Here is a 17073-nt window from a genome sequence, read left to right as displayed (position 1 = left end):
TAAGCTGCAATTAATGTGTGTGGTGTGTGTGATAGATGGGGATATATAATATATATATATATATATATCTATATCTCCCCATTTTTTTTTATTTTTTTTTATATATGTCTGGGCATATTCCTTTTAAATATAGTATGTGTCTGTATGAGGACACTTTTCTTTACATGAACTAATAGGTGTTGCTCCAATGCTGCTAGTTTTGGTTCTTGATATGCTATTCAGGCTCTGTATTGTCAAGAGGACAGTGTCAGGCAGCATCAGGGAAAGGGTGTGATTCTGAACTCTGACACTGGCTGTCTCTGGGAGTCCGCTTGGGGTTACCCATGAACCCCGTACACTATAATGGGGTCTGCCGGGTTTCCACCTGAATAGGACGGAAAAATGTGGAGAGGAGCGCTGTTTGCAGGACTTCTCTCTGCATTTTTAAAACTTTAATGGGGAACGGAATCCCCTAGCAGAGACCCAGTGATGGTGTGAAACCTAGCCTTAATGAAGAATTAAAGATGTACTACTCTCTAAAAGTGGTATATAAAACACTTTTCCAAGGTTTGCTTAATCGTTATTGGTTTTTACATTTTTTTTTTTTTTCCTAGCTTGAGGTTGGTCACTGTGGCAGACTTGAAAAAACTGAAGATCTTTGGCTAAAAGTTCGTAAAGATCATGCCCCACGCCTTGCACGACTATCACTAGAAAGCAGATCTCTGCAAGATGTTTTGTTACATGGTAAGTGGTACATGGTATACTTTATCTTTTGCAATGGCCTACTTTGTGTTCCTGTACAGGGAAATAAAATTCACTAGGGTTTGCAATCACTTTCTGGTTGGCTGGGGGTCTGACTAGGACCCCAAGAGATTCTGTTAAGGGACCACAGCACTAAACCAGCTTTCCCTTGCATAACAGCACTCCTGGTTTCTGGCTGTGCAGACAACTACAGTGCAGCCCCATTCACTTCAGTGCCAATTTCTGCACAGAAGGTGGCCGGGGAGAGAGGGCACTTTAATACTGGGGATGGTTTGTATAGAAATGACTTCAAATATCGATTGTGGATTGTCTTAAAAAGACATTTTGGCAGACTAGAAGCTCCTTCCCACCTTTTTGTCTGAGAACTACTTTTAGGGCAATCCTAGTTGAAATGTGGAGAAATCCTGCCCACTGGTATTCTTGCACATAGACAAGAAATCTATACCGTTCTGGAATCCATTTTTCTGGAATCTCTTGCATGGTATAAATGGTAATGAATGTGGATCGGGAGGTTGTCCTGCACTATTTTGGAAAAATGATGAGGCTGGCACATTAATACCACTTGCAACTACAATATCCAAATCACAAGTAGTGGTAAGTAGTCAGAGAGCGCGGATTTGCAATTATTTTTTGCCAGGAGTGGTATTACCATATTAATGAATCCACCATTGTATTTATAATGTATTTGGCTCTTTGTGACCGTCCAAAAGGTGTTGCTACCTCAGCATGCAGACTGTGGCAACACATGCTCGAACTCTATTACAGGCAGTCATCCTGCAGTTGTCCTTGGTGTACTACTGCTTGCATGGTTAAGGGTGTAGGTGTAGTTTGTGATTTGATACTTTATCTTGAGTCATGATCTAAAAATTTTCTTCCAAGTCTAAAAGTAATTTCTTTAACTTTGGTGAAAGGCGAATTTTTACATTTTATATTGAAAGTGTTTCCTCTTTTTATAGGCAAGCCTAGACTGGGCCGAGAGCTAGGAAGAGGGCAGTATGGCGTTGTCTACTTGTGTGATAGTTGGGGAGGCCACTTCCCTTGTGCTTTGAAGTCTGTTGTTCCTCCAGATGAGAAACACTGGAATGACTTGGCACTAGAATTTCACTACATGCGGTAAGTTACAGTTTATAAGCAGTTAATTCCTTGTAAATCTCATGTCTGCAGGTATAGCTAATATGTTATAGAATTGTGGAAACTTCCAGAATATATTCACCCCACTTCTTCACTTAGTTATTTCCTTCTTGCCATATGAAACCTAACTTTCAGTTGGCTGTGTCAAGGCGCAGTCCTAAATCCAATATAGAATAATGGTAGCGATAACCTTTGTGATATTGGAGATCATGGTCTTCAAACATCCTGAACTGACCAATATTGTCCCGGATCTATTATATTTATTGTATACATGAATGTTTGGATTACGAAATAAATCTCATGTGCCCGAGCTGATAGCTATTACTGAGTTAGGTAATGTTGGATAAGAATGATAATGGTAGAAAGACTGAATCCTAAATGTTTGTTGCACAAAAAAATAAATAAATTGAAAGCACACAATCTGTGGCCTTAAAAAGACAAAGTAGTTTCTTCTTTAATTAAAATGGTACAAAATGAAACCTTATGCAAACCTGCTTGCGATGTGTTTTATCATTGGTGATCCTTATCTGCCCTCCTAGGTCACTACCAAAACATGAGCGTCTAGTAGATTTGCATGGGTCTGTGATTGACTACAGCTATGGAGGTGGCTCCAGTATTGCAGTTCTACTGATCACAGAACGTCTTCACAGAGACCTCTACGCAGGTCTAAAGGTGAGTGCAGTGTTGGTGCCCTACACTTTCATGAAGACTTCTACTAAATAAAAAAAAAAAAAAAAAAACACTTTTAGATTTTAGACATCTTTGTGGTGCTTGGAGACGTAAATATATTTGTATGTAGACATAAGTGCCTTGTAAAAAAAAAAAAATTCTCTACCTATGCATCTCAATAAATTGGAATATCAATTTTTTTTTTAAAAATAATTCCATTGGAAAAGTGAACCCCATATATTATATTGAGTCATTACAAACAGAGTGAACTTTTCCAAGTGTTTATGTCTATTAATGTTGAGGATTATGGCTTACAGCCAAGGAAAACCCAAAAGTCATTATCTAAGAAAATAAGAATATTATATAAGACCAACTGTTAAAAGATTATTTAACACAGAAATGTTGGCCAAATGTAAAGTCTGTCCAGTAAATGCCCTCAATACTTGGTGGGGGCTCCTTTTACATGAATGACGGCATCAATGCGGCAATGTGGCAAGGAAGGATCAGCCTGTGGCACTGCAGAGGGGTTATGGAAGCCCAGGTTGTATTATAGTAGCCTTCAGCTCATCTGCATTGTTGGCTCTGGTGTCACTCATCTTCCTCTTGCCAACACCCCATACATTCTCTATGGGGTTACGTTCTGGCGAGTTTGCTGGCCAATCAAGCGCAGTGATATTTTGGTCTTAATAAAACACAGCGGACCTACACCAGCAGATGAGCCATCACTGATTGTGGAATCTTCACACTAGACCTCAAGCAGCTTGGATTGTGTACAGCGGCACAAAACACCTTTGACCACTGAGCAACAGTCCATAACTTTTTGATACTCCAACTTATTGAGGTGTGTGTGTATACATATTTGTAAGTTTGGATGCTGTTTTTTAAGTACTTGTCACATTGCTAGATAAGTGATCTTAAACTTGCACATATTCTCCAGGCAGGAAAATTTAGTGTATTGGGGCACATAATCTATTTTTGTAGAATCCCTTTTGAAGTTTCCATCTAAGGTTGAGTTAACATCTGTGCCAGTTGTCCATGCAATACAGATCTGCCTAAAATTGCCAATGAAAAACAGCGGTTTCTGTTTAGAAGGGTATATTGGGTGTCTATTTTTGTTTATTTATTTAATTTTTTTTTTAAGTTAATGAGGTCCCTCAGGCTTTACTGGTGTCCACTGTTTTTGCAGTCCATTTGTCCATTGTTCTGGTTCTTTGAGTGACCTGAAAAGGGACACCCAGAGATAATGTGGACCTTGTGTAAGCATTAATGCAGTATTTTTAATATTTGTATTTTTTACAGAGGTATTTTCGCTATGTAGTGTGTTTTTTGTTGTGTTTTTTTTTTTTTGTTTGTTTTCAGTCTGTAGTCTACTATAGAGGTTTTCTTTTTTTTTTTTTTTTTTTTTTTTTTTTTCTCCCGTCTCAGGCTGGGCTTTCTCTGGAAACACGGCTGCAGGTTGCCTTAGATGTGGTGGAAGGCATTCGTTTTCTACACAGCCAGGGCCTGGTCCACAGGGATATTAAGCTGAAGAATGTCCTGGTAAGAGACTAGAAATTTAAAGCTGATAGTACTTTTGGTCCTCCTAAAGATTCTCTAAAAAGCGTTTTTTCCTTTTTTGCATACCTTGAGCCCACTTTCCTTTTTTACCCTATTCATGATCACTGAGACTCCCAGTAGTCAGACACTTTGTGTAAGGACTGGTCGTGGTGGTGGGAAAACTCCTCTTAAGGCTTATACTTCGCCCTTCTGCTCAATCCAATCTGCAACAAAAAAGCTGCCTTTCTGCAATGTGGGTCCTCGCCTAAAGTGGTATTCCTGTCTGTCATTTGTGGCCTATCTATATAATATGTAGTAAGATATCTTATACGTCCAAGTGGAGAATGAAAGGCAAAGTTTTCCCCACTCCCTTCTATGGGAGCGATCTGGTCACTTCTCCTCTCTTTACCTTACTGGATGGGACTGTTACAAAGAGGTGTGGCACCTACATCAATCAGAGCTTTATGGCATATCTCAGGGATATACCATATTCATCTGCAATGGGAAAATCACTTTAACCCCTTCCCGACATGCGCCGTAATAGTACGGCACTGCAGGGAAGGGCTTCCCGCAAACCGCCGTACTATTACTGCGGATGCATGGTGCGCACACAGAAACTGTGTGCTCACCATGCACAGCGGGTGTCAGCCGTAATACAAGGCTGACAATGCCCTGTAACACCCGCGGTCGGAACCGGGTCCGATCGCGGGTGTTAACCCCTGAGATGCCGGCGGTCAACATGACCACCGGCACCTCCGGGGTTTCAACACATACGGTGGCGGTTTCGGGGGGTGCCGGTGTTAGTAGGGGGCAGCCCGGGGTCTGATCAGTGACCCAGGTCTGCCCCTTCACTTACCCCCTCCTCGCGCCTGGCTGATCCTGCCGTAAATGAAGCTGTCAGCCTGTGCGTCCACACAGGCTGACAGCTTCCTGTGCTCTGCAATACACGTGTAACACGTGTATTGCAGTGTATATGTAGTGAAGCGGTGATCAGCCGATCACTGCTTCAATCCCCCATGGGGACAGAAAAAAAAGTGGAAAAAAAGTAAAAATAAAAAAGTTTAAAATAAATTAGAACTAAATAAAGCCCCAAAAATCCTTTTTTTTCCCCATATAAAATGTTTTATTATGTAAAATAAAGAAAAAGAAAAAAACATTACATATTTGGTATCGCCGTGTCCGTAATAACCTGAACAATAAAATTAAAACATTATTTAACCCGAACGGCGTAAAAAAACGTAGAAAACCGCACAAAATAATGATTATTCACCACCTTTCCCTTACAAAATGTTCAATAAAAAGTAATCAAATGGTTAGATGAAAACCAAAATGGTACCAATAAAAAGCAGAGGTCTTCCCGCAAAAAATAAGCCCTCAACCAGCTCTGTCTAGCGAAAAATAAAAATGTTATGCCTTTCAGAAGATGGCGATGCAAAAATAGTAGATTTTTTTTCCCTAAATTGAATCTTATTCTGCACAAATAGCAACGCATTAAAAAATCATATAAATGAGGTATCGCCGTAACCGTACCGACCCGCAGAATAAAGGTAACACGTTACTTATGCTGTACGCTGCACGGGAAAAAAAAAAAAATGCTAAAAAGTAATGCCAGAATTGATGTTTCCTTTTACATCCCACCCAGAAAGAGTTAATAAAATGTAGTCAATAAGTTACAGGCCCCAAAATGGTGGCATTGAGAAGCTTATCTAATACCGCAAACACCAAGCCCTCATATGGCCACTTTGCCAGAAGATGATAAAAATAAAAATCTAGCTTGTACAATGTGAAGACAAAAACCCCAAAAGTCGCCAAATCATTAGGACATAAGTGGCTGTGACTAGAAGGAAATGTGTAAGTGGTGCGAGTGTTTTCAGGGGACACCCCATATTTAGAGCTTATGAGAGAAAATACACCAGCGCTGACCCCCCAGAATGCCCCTCTTCCCCATCCGTGTCATAGGAGCTAGTGGGAAAATAGAATGGGATTTGGTGTACCCAATTTACTCCGCACAGCTTACACATTCACTTCGGGGTTACTAATGCTCACTACATCACTTGATAAATTCTTTGAGGGGTGCGGTTTTCAAAATGGGGTCACTTTCTAGAGGTTTCCACTGTTTTGACACCTCAAGGGCTTTGTAAAAGCGACATGGTGCCTGAAACTGATCACAGCCAGATCTGCCCTCTAAAAGCTCTTTGGCGCACCTTCCCTTCTTCGTCTCGCTGTGCATCCATATATTAGTTTACACCCACAAGTGGGGTACTATGGTAGTCGGGAGAACTTGCATAACAAATTGTGGGACGCGTTTTCTCCTTTAACCCCTTGTGAATGTGCAAATTCTAGGGCTAAACGAAAATATTAGTAAAATAAAATCAAATTTGAAAATTTCACCTCCATTTTGTATTAATTCCTGTTAAGCACTTATAGGGTTAAATTACTAGGTATATGTTGTTTTGGCTTATTTAAGGGGTACAGTTTTGAAAATGGGGTGATTTATGGGGGGTTTTAATACAAGGGTCTTTCAAAACCCCTTCATAACTGGATTAGGCCCTTAAAAAATGGGTTTTGGAAATTTCTTGAAAATTTTGAATATTGTTGTTTCACTTGTAAATCTTATAATGTCCGTAAAAAATAAAAGGGCGACTAAAGTTTGATGCCGACATAAAGCAGAGATCTGGGACATGAGATTTATGATATAATTTTGGCGGTCTGACTTTCTGTATGTAAAGTACATCATTTCAAACTTTATAAAATGAATATTTTTCAAAATTTCCACCAAATTTCCTATTTTTCATAATTAAACACAAAACATATCAACCAAAATTTACCACTAACATGAAGTACATTGTGTTACGAAAAAACAATCTCAAAATTACTTTGGTAAGTTAAAGCGTTCCAAAGTTATTGCCACATAAAGTGACACATGTCTGTTTTGAAAAATCGAGCTTGGTCAGGAACTCAAAAAGTGCCATCGGCGGGAAGGGGTTAAAGTTAAAGACTCAACTTTAGAGTCCATCCTTTATATTTTCCATTCCTCTTCAAGTTACTCACGACTTTAGCACAAAAAACTGCACTGCACTTTCGCAGCCCCCCCACCCCCCAATTTTGCTTTTTTGTTTGTTTTTTTTGGTGTGTGTGTGTGTGTGTGTGTGTGTGTGTGTTTTTTTTTGTTTTTTTTAGCCAAAGGCAGAAATTGATTGAGCAGAAGGTATAAGTAGAAGTAATTCTTATATATTTCCTATTAATTTTATAACCACTGGCATTGTCATGAAACTGTTTTTCCACAATGTGGGGTTTCTTCTAGGTTTACCTCCGTTCTAGTAAACACAGGATTTTAAAACTTGAAAAGGGTATTCTTCACACTTAAATTGTAAAATAAAATTTTTTCACTATCTGACAACTACAACAGTGTGAATTGCAACAAAAAGTTAACAAACCAAAAGAATTCCTTATAATCTGACCAAGCCAAATACTGAGTTTTCTTGTGGGATCAGTAGTCCCTATTTGCAGGGGTGTAACCTGAGGGGGTGCAGTTGCACCAGGGCCCAGGAACCTTAGGGGCCCCATAAGTACTGGCATCAGTATTTAGTTTGCAGCTTCCGCCTAGCCCATAGACCAAAGAGACCCACAGATTGCCCAAACCACACTAAGGTTCATTAAACTCCTTAGACACCATAGCTATCACTATCAAGAATTCGCTATAGGGCTCCGGACAAAAGATTATATTGGGGCTTTATTTATGCTACTGCCTATTTGTACTCCGTTTTATGTTGGATTAAAGAATGCACGGACTAAGTCTTGTAGATGTGAATCTGAGGATTGTTTTACTGCTAGTGGACATATGTATATCGTTGTGTTTTAATACTTTTACAGTTGGATAAGACAAACAGAGCAAAAATAACGGATCTGGGTTTCTGCAAGCCAGAGGCTATGATGTCTGGCAGCATTGTAGGAACTCCTATACACATGGCACCAGAGCTCTTCTCAGGTAAACCTTATATTCATTTGTATGTTCAAAAAAATATTATTTTCTAACTTGTCATGATTGTGTAGTCCTATTTAAAGTTAGTGGCAAAATGTAGCTGACTACAGCCTCAGCAATGGTATATAGAATGTAAATGAATCTGATCCTATGGATCACCTCTAGAGGGCAGTATCCACTTCACAACAAATGATCTCTGGTTCACTGCAGCTTAGTTTGCTTCTAAAACTTGGTAGAAGTAATACTCTTTCCGATGGAGGGTTTCCTGTCAGACTCTATACATTACCAGCTGATCTTCTACAAGTAGATCTTTGGCTCCCTTGTGAGATATATATATATATATATATATATATATATATATATATATATATATATATATATATACACATATATATATATATATATATATATATATATATATATATATATATATATATATATACATACACACTCACTGTTTAGCTTGGTTTTACTTTCACCACTGGAACTAATGATGGAATCCCTCCAGTTGTGTATTTCTTACCTTGCCTGTAATGTATTGTAGTGGAAGTTGTATTCTTTGCATAGAAGGTCTTGATGGGTTTTTTTTTCTTTTTTTTTTTTTTTCCCTGAATGATCCTCATTTGAGTCTCCAAAAAATAATTTCCTAATCTGATATGGCTTATTTGTTGATACAGTCAAGTGATTATAAAAATTACTCTTCCAGTCCTATTGAAATTTCCTAGTTGATTGTACCAGCTCACAAAGAAGAGATATAACCTGATATTGATGTATTCTATTTCTCCTTTAGGAAAATATGACAATTCCGTGGATGTTTATGCGTTTGGGATCCTGTTTTGGTATATCTGCTCAGGGTCCGTGAAACTTCCAGAGGCTTTTGAGAGATGCGCAAGTAAAGACCATCTATGGAATAATGTCAGAAAAGGTAAACTATTGCTTGGATGATGATCGTTAATATTACTACTACTACTACCACCACCACTTGAGAATGGGGCACTGGTTTATTAAAAGTCATGCCAGTTTCCTGGTGTGAGTTAGAATGGAAATCTACACCACTTCCTCATTCTTGTGCCAGGACGTTGCAGATTTTTGAAGAGGCCATAGCCTCTTTATAAATCTGTCCTTGTGTCAGTCGGGGATTTATTTATTATCCATTTATTAAGCCTGGTGTACGATACAGGAGTCTTAATAACTATGCCCCATTGTTTGAGGTTGGAGTGTCATACCCTCACTGATACAATAAGCTCAAACAATGGGGCAAATTTAGCACTCTCCTGTACTCCTACAGTGTTATTGATCACAGTTTGCTGTTTCTACATATGTGTGAGCCAATCAATCGCTTTAAGAAGAGTGGGATGGAAGTCCCCTTTTTATGAATACAGTAGACTTAATAAAGTTGCCCCATAGTTTAGAAGATTGGAGATTTATACAGTCTCAATCTTTGATTGCCTGATGCTTGTTATGGCACAATTTAGTATGGACTTCTTTAGTAGATCTCGGGTATTACTTACACCACTTGGAAATGGTAGAATTCCTGAGAAACGGATAAAACGATGCAATGCCTGACAGAAATCAGCAGATGAATGTCTTGCATGCACAGCTTTTTCATCTGCCGTATTCAGTTCAAAAACGATGGACACCCAACAGACCCTATTATATTTAATGGAGTCCACTGGGTACTGTATGAAACTGCTATTCGAGCAGTCTGCCCATCCATTGTTCTGGTTCTCCAGCAGACCATAACAGATGGACAATACTAGCATGACCCTATGTTGCTACAGTTTAATGCATGGAGGGAGACAGTCCTTTAAGCATCAGTATGTTTCTGAAAGATTGAGCCTCTAACCTATGGGATGAACATATGTCTTTGCTCACAGGTGCACGTCCTGAGAGGCTTCCGGTCTTTGATGAAGAGTGCTGGAAGATAATGGAGGCCTGCTGGAATGGAGACCCCTCTCAACGACCCCTCCTGGGTATTGTGCAGCCTATGTTACAGGGTATAATGGACAGACTTTGCAGCAGCCAGGAATCTAATAAAAACCTGGAAGATTCAACCTGAAGACAAAGCGCACCTTTAGTATTTGTGGATGTTTAGATGCTGCCTTTTGACTCCTTGTACAGCAAGAAGGTGAAACTCCTTGTATGATGTGGCATTCCTAGCCCTGTGCATGCTGTCATGCAATAGTATCCGCTATTCCGTTTGCACACATATATTCACCTTCTAACCATATTCACTTCAACAAAGGCTGGTGACGTCTGTGCAGTCTTGAACACATCAGTCAGACTCCCGACTTGAAGAGGTCTTTGCTCATAGGATATTGCATGAGTTTACATTGGGTGCTTTAATGCTGTGTGAACCATCTCCTGAGCAGATTATTGTGATGGATTCTTGTAGCTGCCATGAAAAGTCAGTGTATGTGGCTTAAGTGGGAAAGCATTTTATTTTCTGAAAGGAATCCATTGCCGAAATGAACACTATTGGGCTATAGCCAGAAGGTTTCCTTTAAAATGCATATTTCCTCCACTTTTAAAGAGAACTTCTTCCAATTTTCAGTTCACTCACTCCACCTCGTGTCTTCCCAGAATGGTTCAATGCAGTCGTGTCCTCTGGTATTGCAGAGAGTTGTCATTTACAGCACACTGCATTTAACCCATGGTGTAAAAGACATGATAGGATTTTCTAACTCACTGTGTTTATATGCATGGTTTTTCAGGTGCTGCACATTTTAAATGCACTCTTGCTTTTTAATGTTTATCCGTATATTTTCATTTTAATTCTGTTAATGTTTTGTATCTACAGAGAGGGAGGGAGACAGGAATTTCCTCTAGCAGGTCATATAGTAAACTTTATACCATTATGAATGGGTGAACTTATGTCAACAAAGCTTTATCGTTGTATAACTAAAAGTTTTATGCAACTTTCTGCTTTTATTCCAAAAAGTTTTCTGCTAGCTGTCACTGAATGGAAATCTGTCGCCACCTAATCCTGCTGAGACAGGTACATTACATATTACGGCGCTCCACTGTGCAGAACATATGGCCAGGACAGGGTTTGTGTCTGTAAACTAAGAATGTTTTCGATTTAGTGACATCAAGCAGAGATTTTGATAACTGAGGAGTTAATGCACGAATATATAGAAAGTTATAAAACCGTTTTATTATATAAAAGCAACCTTTATTTTCATGTAATCCCTTCAACCACAATATTAAACGAAGAAAAGAGAAAAGCTGGCGCTCACCGGAACACTCCAATAACTTATTTAATGAGTGCAGGCATAAGATACACACCAGCTACAAGTGCCATCTCTTCACTTTATTAATGTTCTTGGATTTAGCATCCCGGAAACATGGGTTGCATTGTGCAGTGGATTATATGGGAAGTGTCCTAAAAGAGTTACCATCAGGTTTGTTGTTTTTTTTTTTTGGTTTTTTTTTATATCTAAAAATTCTAAATTTCATATGGAAATGTTACTGGTACCAGCAGTATATATCTCAAGTACTCCTTCCAATGACCTTTCTCTCATAATGGTTTTAAGCATTTTGCTCTGCATCCAGGACCAATGTTCTAATGTCTTTTTGTTGTGCATTTGTTTACCTAGTAATGAAACACTATCAACCTTGAGCAGTAACCATTGCTTACTGTCCTGTAATGTTCCCACTTGTATTACTTTTTTTTTTTGTACTGTTGCGTGACTGTTTGTTTTCCTAAGATAAACCGACACAAAGGACTTGTCAAATATGGCTAATATGGGCTCTTAGTTTTAAAAAGTTTATCAGCCTATAAACTCAATTTATTAATTATTTTATTAAAAGCTAAAATAATAAACCATGCCTTCCTAATGTGTTGTGGTGTTTCACATTCTATCGTGTGCAGTAACCTATTGGTGTTAATGATAAATGGTGAGCAGTCAAGCAGAGGCTGGTATCTATCTTAAGATGGCCATACATATAAGATTTTGATCAGCCACAGTGTAGTGTATTATTCATTCTTGGGACCGTTCATATGTCCGCCATGTTCAAATGATGATCAGCTGAAATTGTCAAAATTGGTCATCTTAGCCGACCTTTAGTTCGGCATAAAGGGAACCTGTCTCCATGAAAATGCAGAGTAATCTGAAGGTAGACCTGAGCAGGCTGCTATGCGGTTTTGCAAGAAAGGGCATCATATAACTTGTTGCTCATCTGTTAATTTCTCTGCTCTTTCCACATTTAGGAATAGAGTCCAGTTGGCTTTCCTAACCGTGACTTACCGCCTAGCCTCTATGATTATATAGATGATATAGAGATGGCTGTCAATTATTATTAGGACCATACTCTGGATTTCATTATTCCTAAGCGTAGAAAGAGAACAGAGAAAGGAAAAAATTAATGACAAGTTCTGCTGAAATTTTTCCCTACAACTGTATATTAATTTGTTCAGCTCCTTCCGCTCTATAACATGCTGCCTGTAAACTGGAATGCTTTTTTGTAGTGACAGGTTCCTTTTAACCATACAAGATTTGCTTAAACCAATATGGTTTTTGGTGCAAGCAAAAATTATTAAAGGGTTTGTCCAGTTTCAGCAAATAAATGTTATTTGTATAATGAAAAATTTACAATTTTCCAATCTACTTCCTATAGATAAGTCTTTGGTCATGTGATGGAAACACATGTGCACCGCTCGGTACAAGTGTCAGATTATGGAGCTGTGACTGTAACAAGCCGTGCACCTCTGTGTCCATCACATGACCATGGACTTGATTGATCCAATGGAAGTAAAAAATAAATGACCGCAAGTAGAGAGCTAGAGAACTGTGAGGAATTGATGTAGAAAAAATATTGGAAAATTGTATAATCTTTAACATAACATTTATTTGTTGAAACTGGACAACCCCTTTAACTTGGCACAGCTTGCTCTTTAAACAGCCTTAAGTGTATTAGGCATTTTAAAAAAAATTATTTTTGCATATCACAAACTATAAAGGGGGTGAAGTACAAAATCCTGCCATTTTCACTCTGGCGACTATGCCAGAGACTGATGGACTAACTTCCAGGGTTTGTTTTTTTTGTTTTGTTTTTTTTTTTGCAGCAGTCACCTCCTTTACATCAGGTGGGGTTACAGTAAAAGATACCACCCCAAACCATCATTGCATCCACTACTGACAATGTCACAGTTTATATATTCCCCCTCCCTGCATAAAGCAGGTCTAGAAAAACTCTACCATAGATCTTGATAAGTGCATTCCAATCTATTGCTGCCTACTACCATGAGACTGCTGTAAAGGCACACTGTTAACAGAGCAGAAACTCTGGCAAGATGGCAGAAAATTAGAATAAAAAAAATCTACAATGAGAAAATAATCTCACTTCAATAAACTTCCTATGATACATTCCCTTTAAGACAATGAGACTGGTAACCAAGTTCTTAAAATCAAATGGTACAGATACATGTACAGGTATCATACAAAATAGCTGTGCTTATATGATGCCATTCATTATACATGTTTTGTACATGCCTGGGCATATTGCGATTCCACCACTTTTTGACCTGATAAATACTTTAACAAACTTTTCCTAACAGGTATTTGACAGTCAAGTGTAAACCAAGGCAGCTGTAAGATTCCTATAGGGATTGACAGACTCCTCCTGAGGATGTCCAGCTATCTCCTGTAAAGAGATTTCTGAACGTGTGCTGATCTGCTATAAAGTGTGTCCTTGGTTGTTCATTCTGCACAGGCCTGAATGCAAAGGCAGAACTAAAATAACTTCATGGTCTTTCAGCAGCACTGCACTTCTAGCAATGGCCATATGCTGACAAAGGTGTGGGTGTTCTTGTTTTTTTTTGTTTTTTTTTTTTTATCCTGACGACTATCAAATCCCCAAACGAGCAAACTCTTATTAATCAGATTGCCAACTGTTAGACTGACTGGGAATGATCGCCTGTGCCAGCTTTTGTTCCTGGTAAAGGCCTGCAACCCCCTCCCCTCCTGCATAGGCCTAATAGGGAATCAAGTGGTATGAGAACAAATTAATGGGCTTGTACAGGGGAGTATAGGTTTACTTCAGAGATGTATTCAAGCTGGACATTGGGGTTCTGGGCTGGTTCTGACCCAGAGTCATTAGGAACAGCACCTGGACCCCGGGTTGCTCTGCCTATTCCCTCCTCTCCCGCTTTCCCAGGTAGTCACAAGTGCTATTGGGGTTGACAGACTAGAGTAATGCCAGCCCCCAAAGCACAGGTAACCATGGAACTGGGACCAATTTTGGCTGGAGTTAGAAAAAAAAAAAAAAAGTTAACCATTCTGACTCCAAAATGAAAATTTTTAATTCTACAATTTTTATGGTTTAGTGTTTTCTTCATGAGCTGTTTGTGGAATTTCCTGTAAAGTATCTTGAATTATGACTCTGTATTACGTACCGTAATATTTTAGTATGAGCTACCTGTGCCAGTAGTTACCTGTACATATTAAACTGGATAACCTGCACATACCGTAGGGATGTTGCAGCTTCACTGTTACATTAGCATTTACCAGACAGTGACTTGATGTACCGGTGGCAGAATGGAGAACATGGAGCCATCCATCCTTTCTTTTGGAATAAAACAAATTGTTATTGGCTGTTTACCATGTGATCAATCTGGTAGGCCGCACATAGATCTCAATAAAGTTAGGTGAGCGCCATTCTGCAGCTATGCCAGGTGACAGAAAATGGTTTATGGACTATTAAATTAACCCAAATTAATTTACGTCTTTAGAACCTATAAAAGTATATTGGACACCGGTTGGTGGTCAGACTCTTCATAAAGTCTATAACCTGAAGGCTATAGCAAAGCCACCAATGGTCCTTGTGTTCATATGGGCTGACCAAGAACAATTCACTTGCGTGAAGAATTATTAATTATTATTTTTTTTTTCTTTCCTTTTGTTTGCTTGTGTTAACCCCTTAAAGTGCAATTACACATACAGACCCTATTTATAAGGCTCATCTGCTCTGGTGGATACATTTACTCAACTAGCCATTTTTGTTCACTCCACTGAACCCTCTGTAAATACTGAAGCTCCTCTTACAGGAATAAGCACATCCATATTGTGTTATGACACTCTCTAGACCTGGGAACTGCATATATGGCAAATCCTTAACGTATATTAGAATTGCTTCTTCTACCAGCAGTACACCTGGTTCATAGGTAGAATACAGGTTACTATAATTCCTGCACAGCTCTAAAACCTCATTATTATATCGCTCCAGCATTTAAAGGGTGTGCGTTCCCTTTAATATTAGAGAATTGCTTTTTATGCAATTGCCGTGGATTAGTTTGCAAATCCACACTCCATAATTAGAGCTACATGGCAGAAACGGCCTGACCGAACCATTTATAGAAGTGCAATGAGAGGCGGCCATTGGTCACTCGTCTCAGTAGGAATTTACGTTGAGACAAGTTTGTGTATTGTCAGTTTGGTCACCATGTATTCCCAGTCAGACATCGGGATGGTTGAAAATGTAGTGTTTGCCATGTTTAGGTTTTTTTAAGGTTTAAAATAAAATGCATAGCAATAATGTATATTTGTTCCAATTTGAACTCTTGTATGGAAAATTCTGGGAATCTTTTAGAAGTTGCTCCTATTTTTAGACTCTTCCAGCAAGCACGGGGTCTCATTTATCCAAACTAATAGTATAATATTAGTGTTGCCCATTACAACCAATCACAGTGCAGACGTCACTTTTAGAGAGGCCTAAGAAATCAAAGCCTGAGCCCTGATTGGTTGCTATGGGCAACGGGACTAGATTTACTTAAATGAGGCCTGTAAGTGTCTGCTTACACCTAGGTTGTGCTGTACAGTGTACTCTGCATTGCCTTGTCCCTCAAAACTCTTCTCTAAACACTAAATACAATTTGACTGTAAATGTGGATTTTATGAGAATCTGTCACTGTAGCTTTTATATACTGTATGTACTACATGTAAAATATTAAACACTGTATTGTGCAATTTACCAATAAACTTCTTAATTAGGCTAATAGGTCGGTTTCTGTTTTTTAGAGGATGGGGTTGCATGTATTTATCTATTACTTATATCTGTACTTGTGTACAGTCATGGCCAAAAGTTTTGAGAATGACACAAATATTATATTTTCACATGATCTGCTGCCCTCTGGTTTTTATGTGTGTTTGTCAGATGTTTTTATCACATACAGAAATATAATTGCAATCATATTATGAGTAACAAAAGCTTATATTGACAGAATGAGTTAATGCAGCAAGTCAATATTTGCAGTGTTGACTCTTCTTCTTCAGGACCTCTGCAATTCTCCCTGGCATGCTCTCAATCAACTTCTGGACCAAATCCTGACTGATAGCAGTCCATTCTTGCACAAACAATTTGTCAGAACTTGTAGGTTTTTGTTTGTCCACCCGTCTCTTGATGATTGACCACAAGTTCTCAATGGGCTTAAGATCTGGGGAGTTTCCAGGCCATGGACCCAAAATCTCTGTTTTGTTCCCTGAGCCATTTAGTTATCACCTTTGCTTTATGGCAAGGTGCTCCAACATGCTGGAAAAGGCATTGTTGATCGCCAAACTGCTCTTGGACGGTTGGGAGAAGTTGATCTTGGAGGACATTCTGCTACCATTCCTTATTCATGGCTGTGTTTTTAGGCAAGACTGTGTGAGAGCCGATTCCCTTGGCTGAGAAGCAACCCCACACATGAATGGTTTCAGGATGCTTTACAGTTGGCATGAGACAAGACTGGTGGTAGCGCTCACCTCGTCTTCTCCGAATAAGCTGTTTTCCAGATGTCCCAAACAATCAAAGGGGATTCATCAGAGAAAATGGTTAACAGAAAAGTAACAATGATGCCAAGCACCAGCCTCCTTTTAAAGTGTCCAGTGGTGTCATTCTTACTTAATCATTAGAGATGAGCGAGTACTGTTCGGATCAGCTGATCCGAACAGCACGCTCGCATAGAAATGAATGGACGTAGCCGGCACGCGGGGGGTTAAGCGGCCGGCCGACGTCAAAGCGGAAGTACCAGGTGC

At 39.1% G+C, this 17073-nt stretch overlaps 1 protein-coding gene across 1 annotated transcript in view; it reads left to right on the top strand.

The window, feature by feature from the left end:
* Positions 1 to 16044, top strand: part of DSTYK (dual serine/threonine and tyrosine protein kinase) — a 44358-nt gene extending 28314 nt beyond the window's left edge. Inside the window, exons 7-13 of the mRNA XM_075264138.1 lie at positions 594 to 723; positions 1698 to 1854; positions 2412 to 2544; positions 3967 to 4080; positions 7951 to 8065; positions 8850 to 8984; positions 9937 to 16044. Coding sequence (XP_075120239.1) covers positions 594 to 723; positions 1698 to 1854; positions 2412 to 2544; positions 3967 to 4080; positions 7951 to 8065; positions 8850 to 8984; positions 9937 to 10118 — 966 coding nt within the window. The 3' untranslated portion in view covers positions 10119 to 16044. The remainder of the gene's footprint in view (positions 1 to 593; positions 724 to 1697; positions 1855 to 2411; positions 2545 to 3966; positions 4081 to 7950; positions 8066 to 8849; positions 8985 to 9936) is intronic.
* Positions 16045 to 17073: the final 1029 nt, after the last annotated feature.

The sequence above is a fragment of the Leptodactylus fuscus genome, chromosome 2 (assembly GCF_031893055.1).
Source record: "Leptodactylus fuscus isolate aLepFus1 chromosome 2, aLepFus1.hap2, whole genome shotgun sequence".
NCBI lineage: Eukaryota > Metazoa > Chordata > Amphibia > Anura > Leptodactylidae > Leptodactylus > Leptodactylus fuscus.
This window is presented reverse-complemented; position numbering and strand designations above follow the sequence as displayed.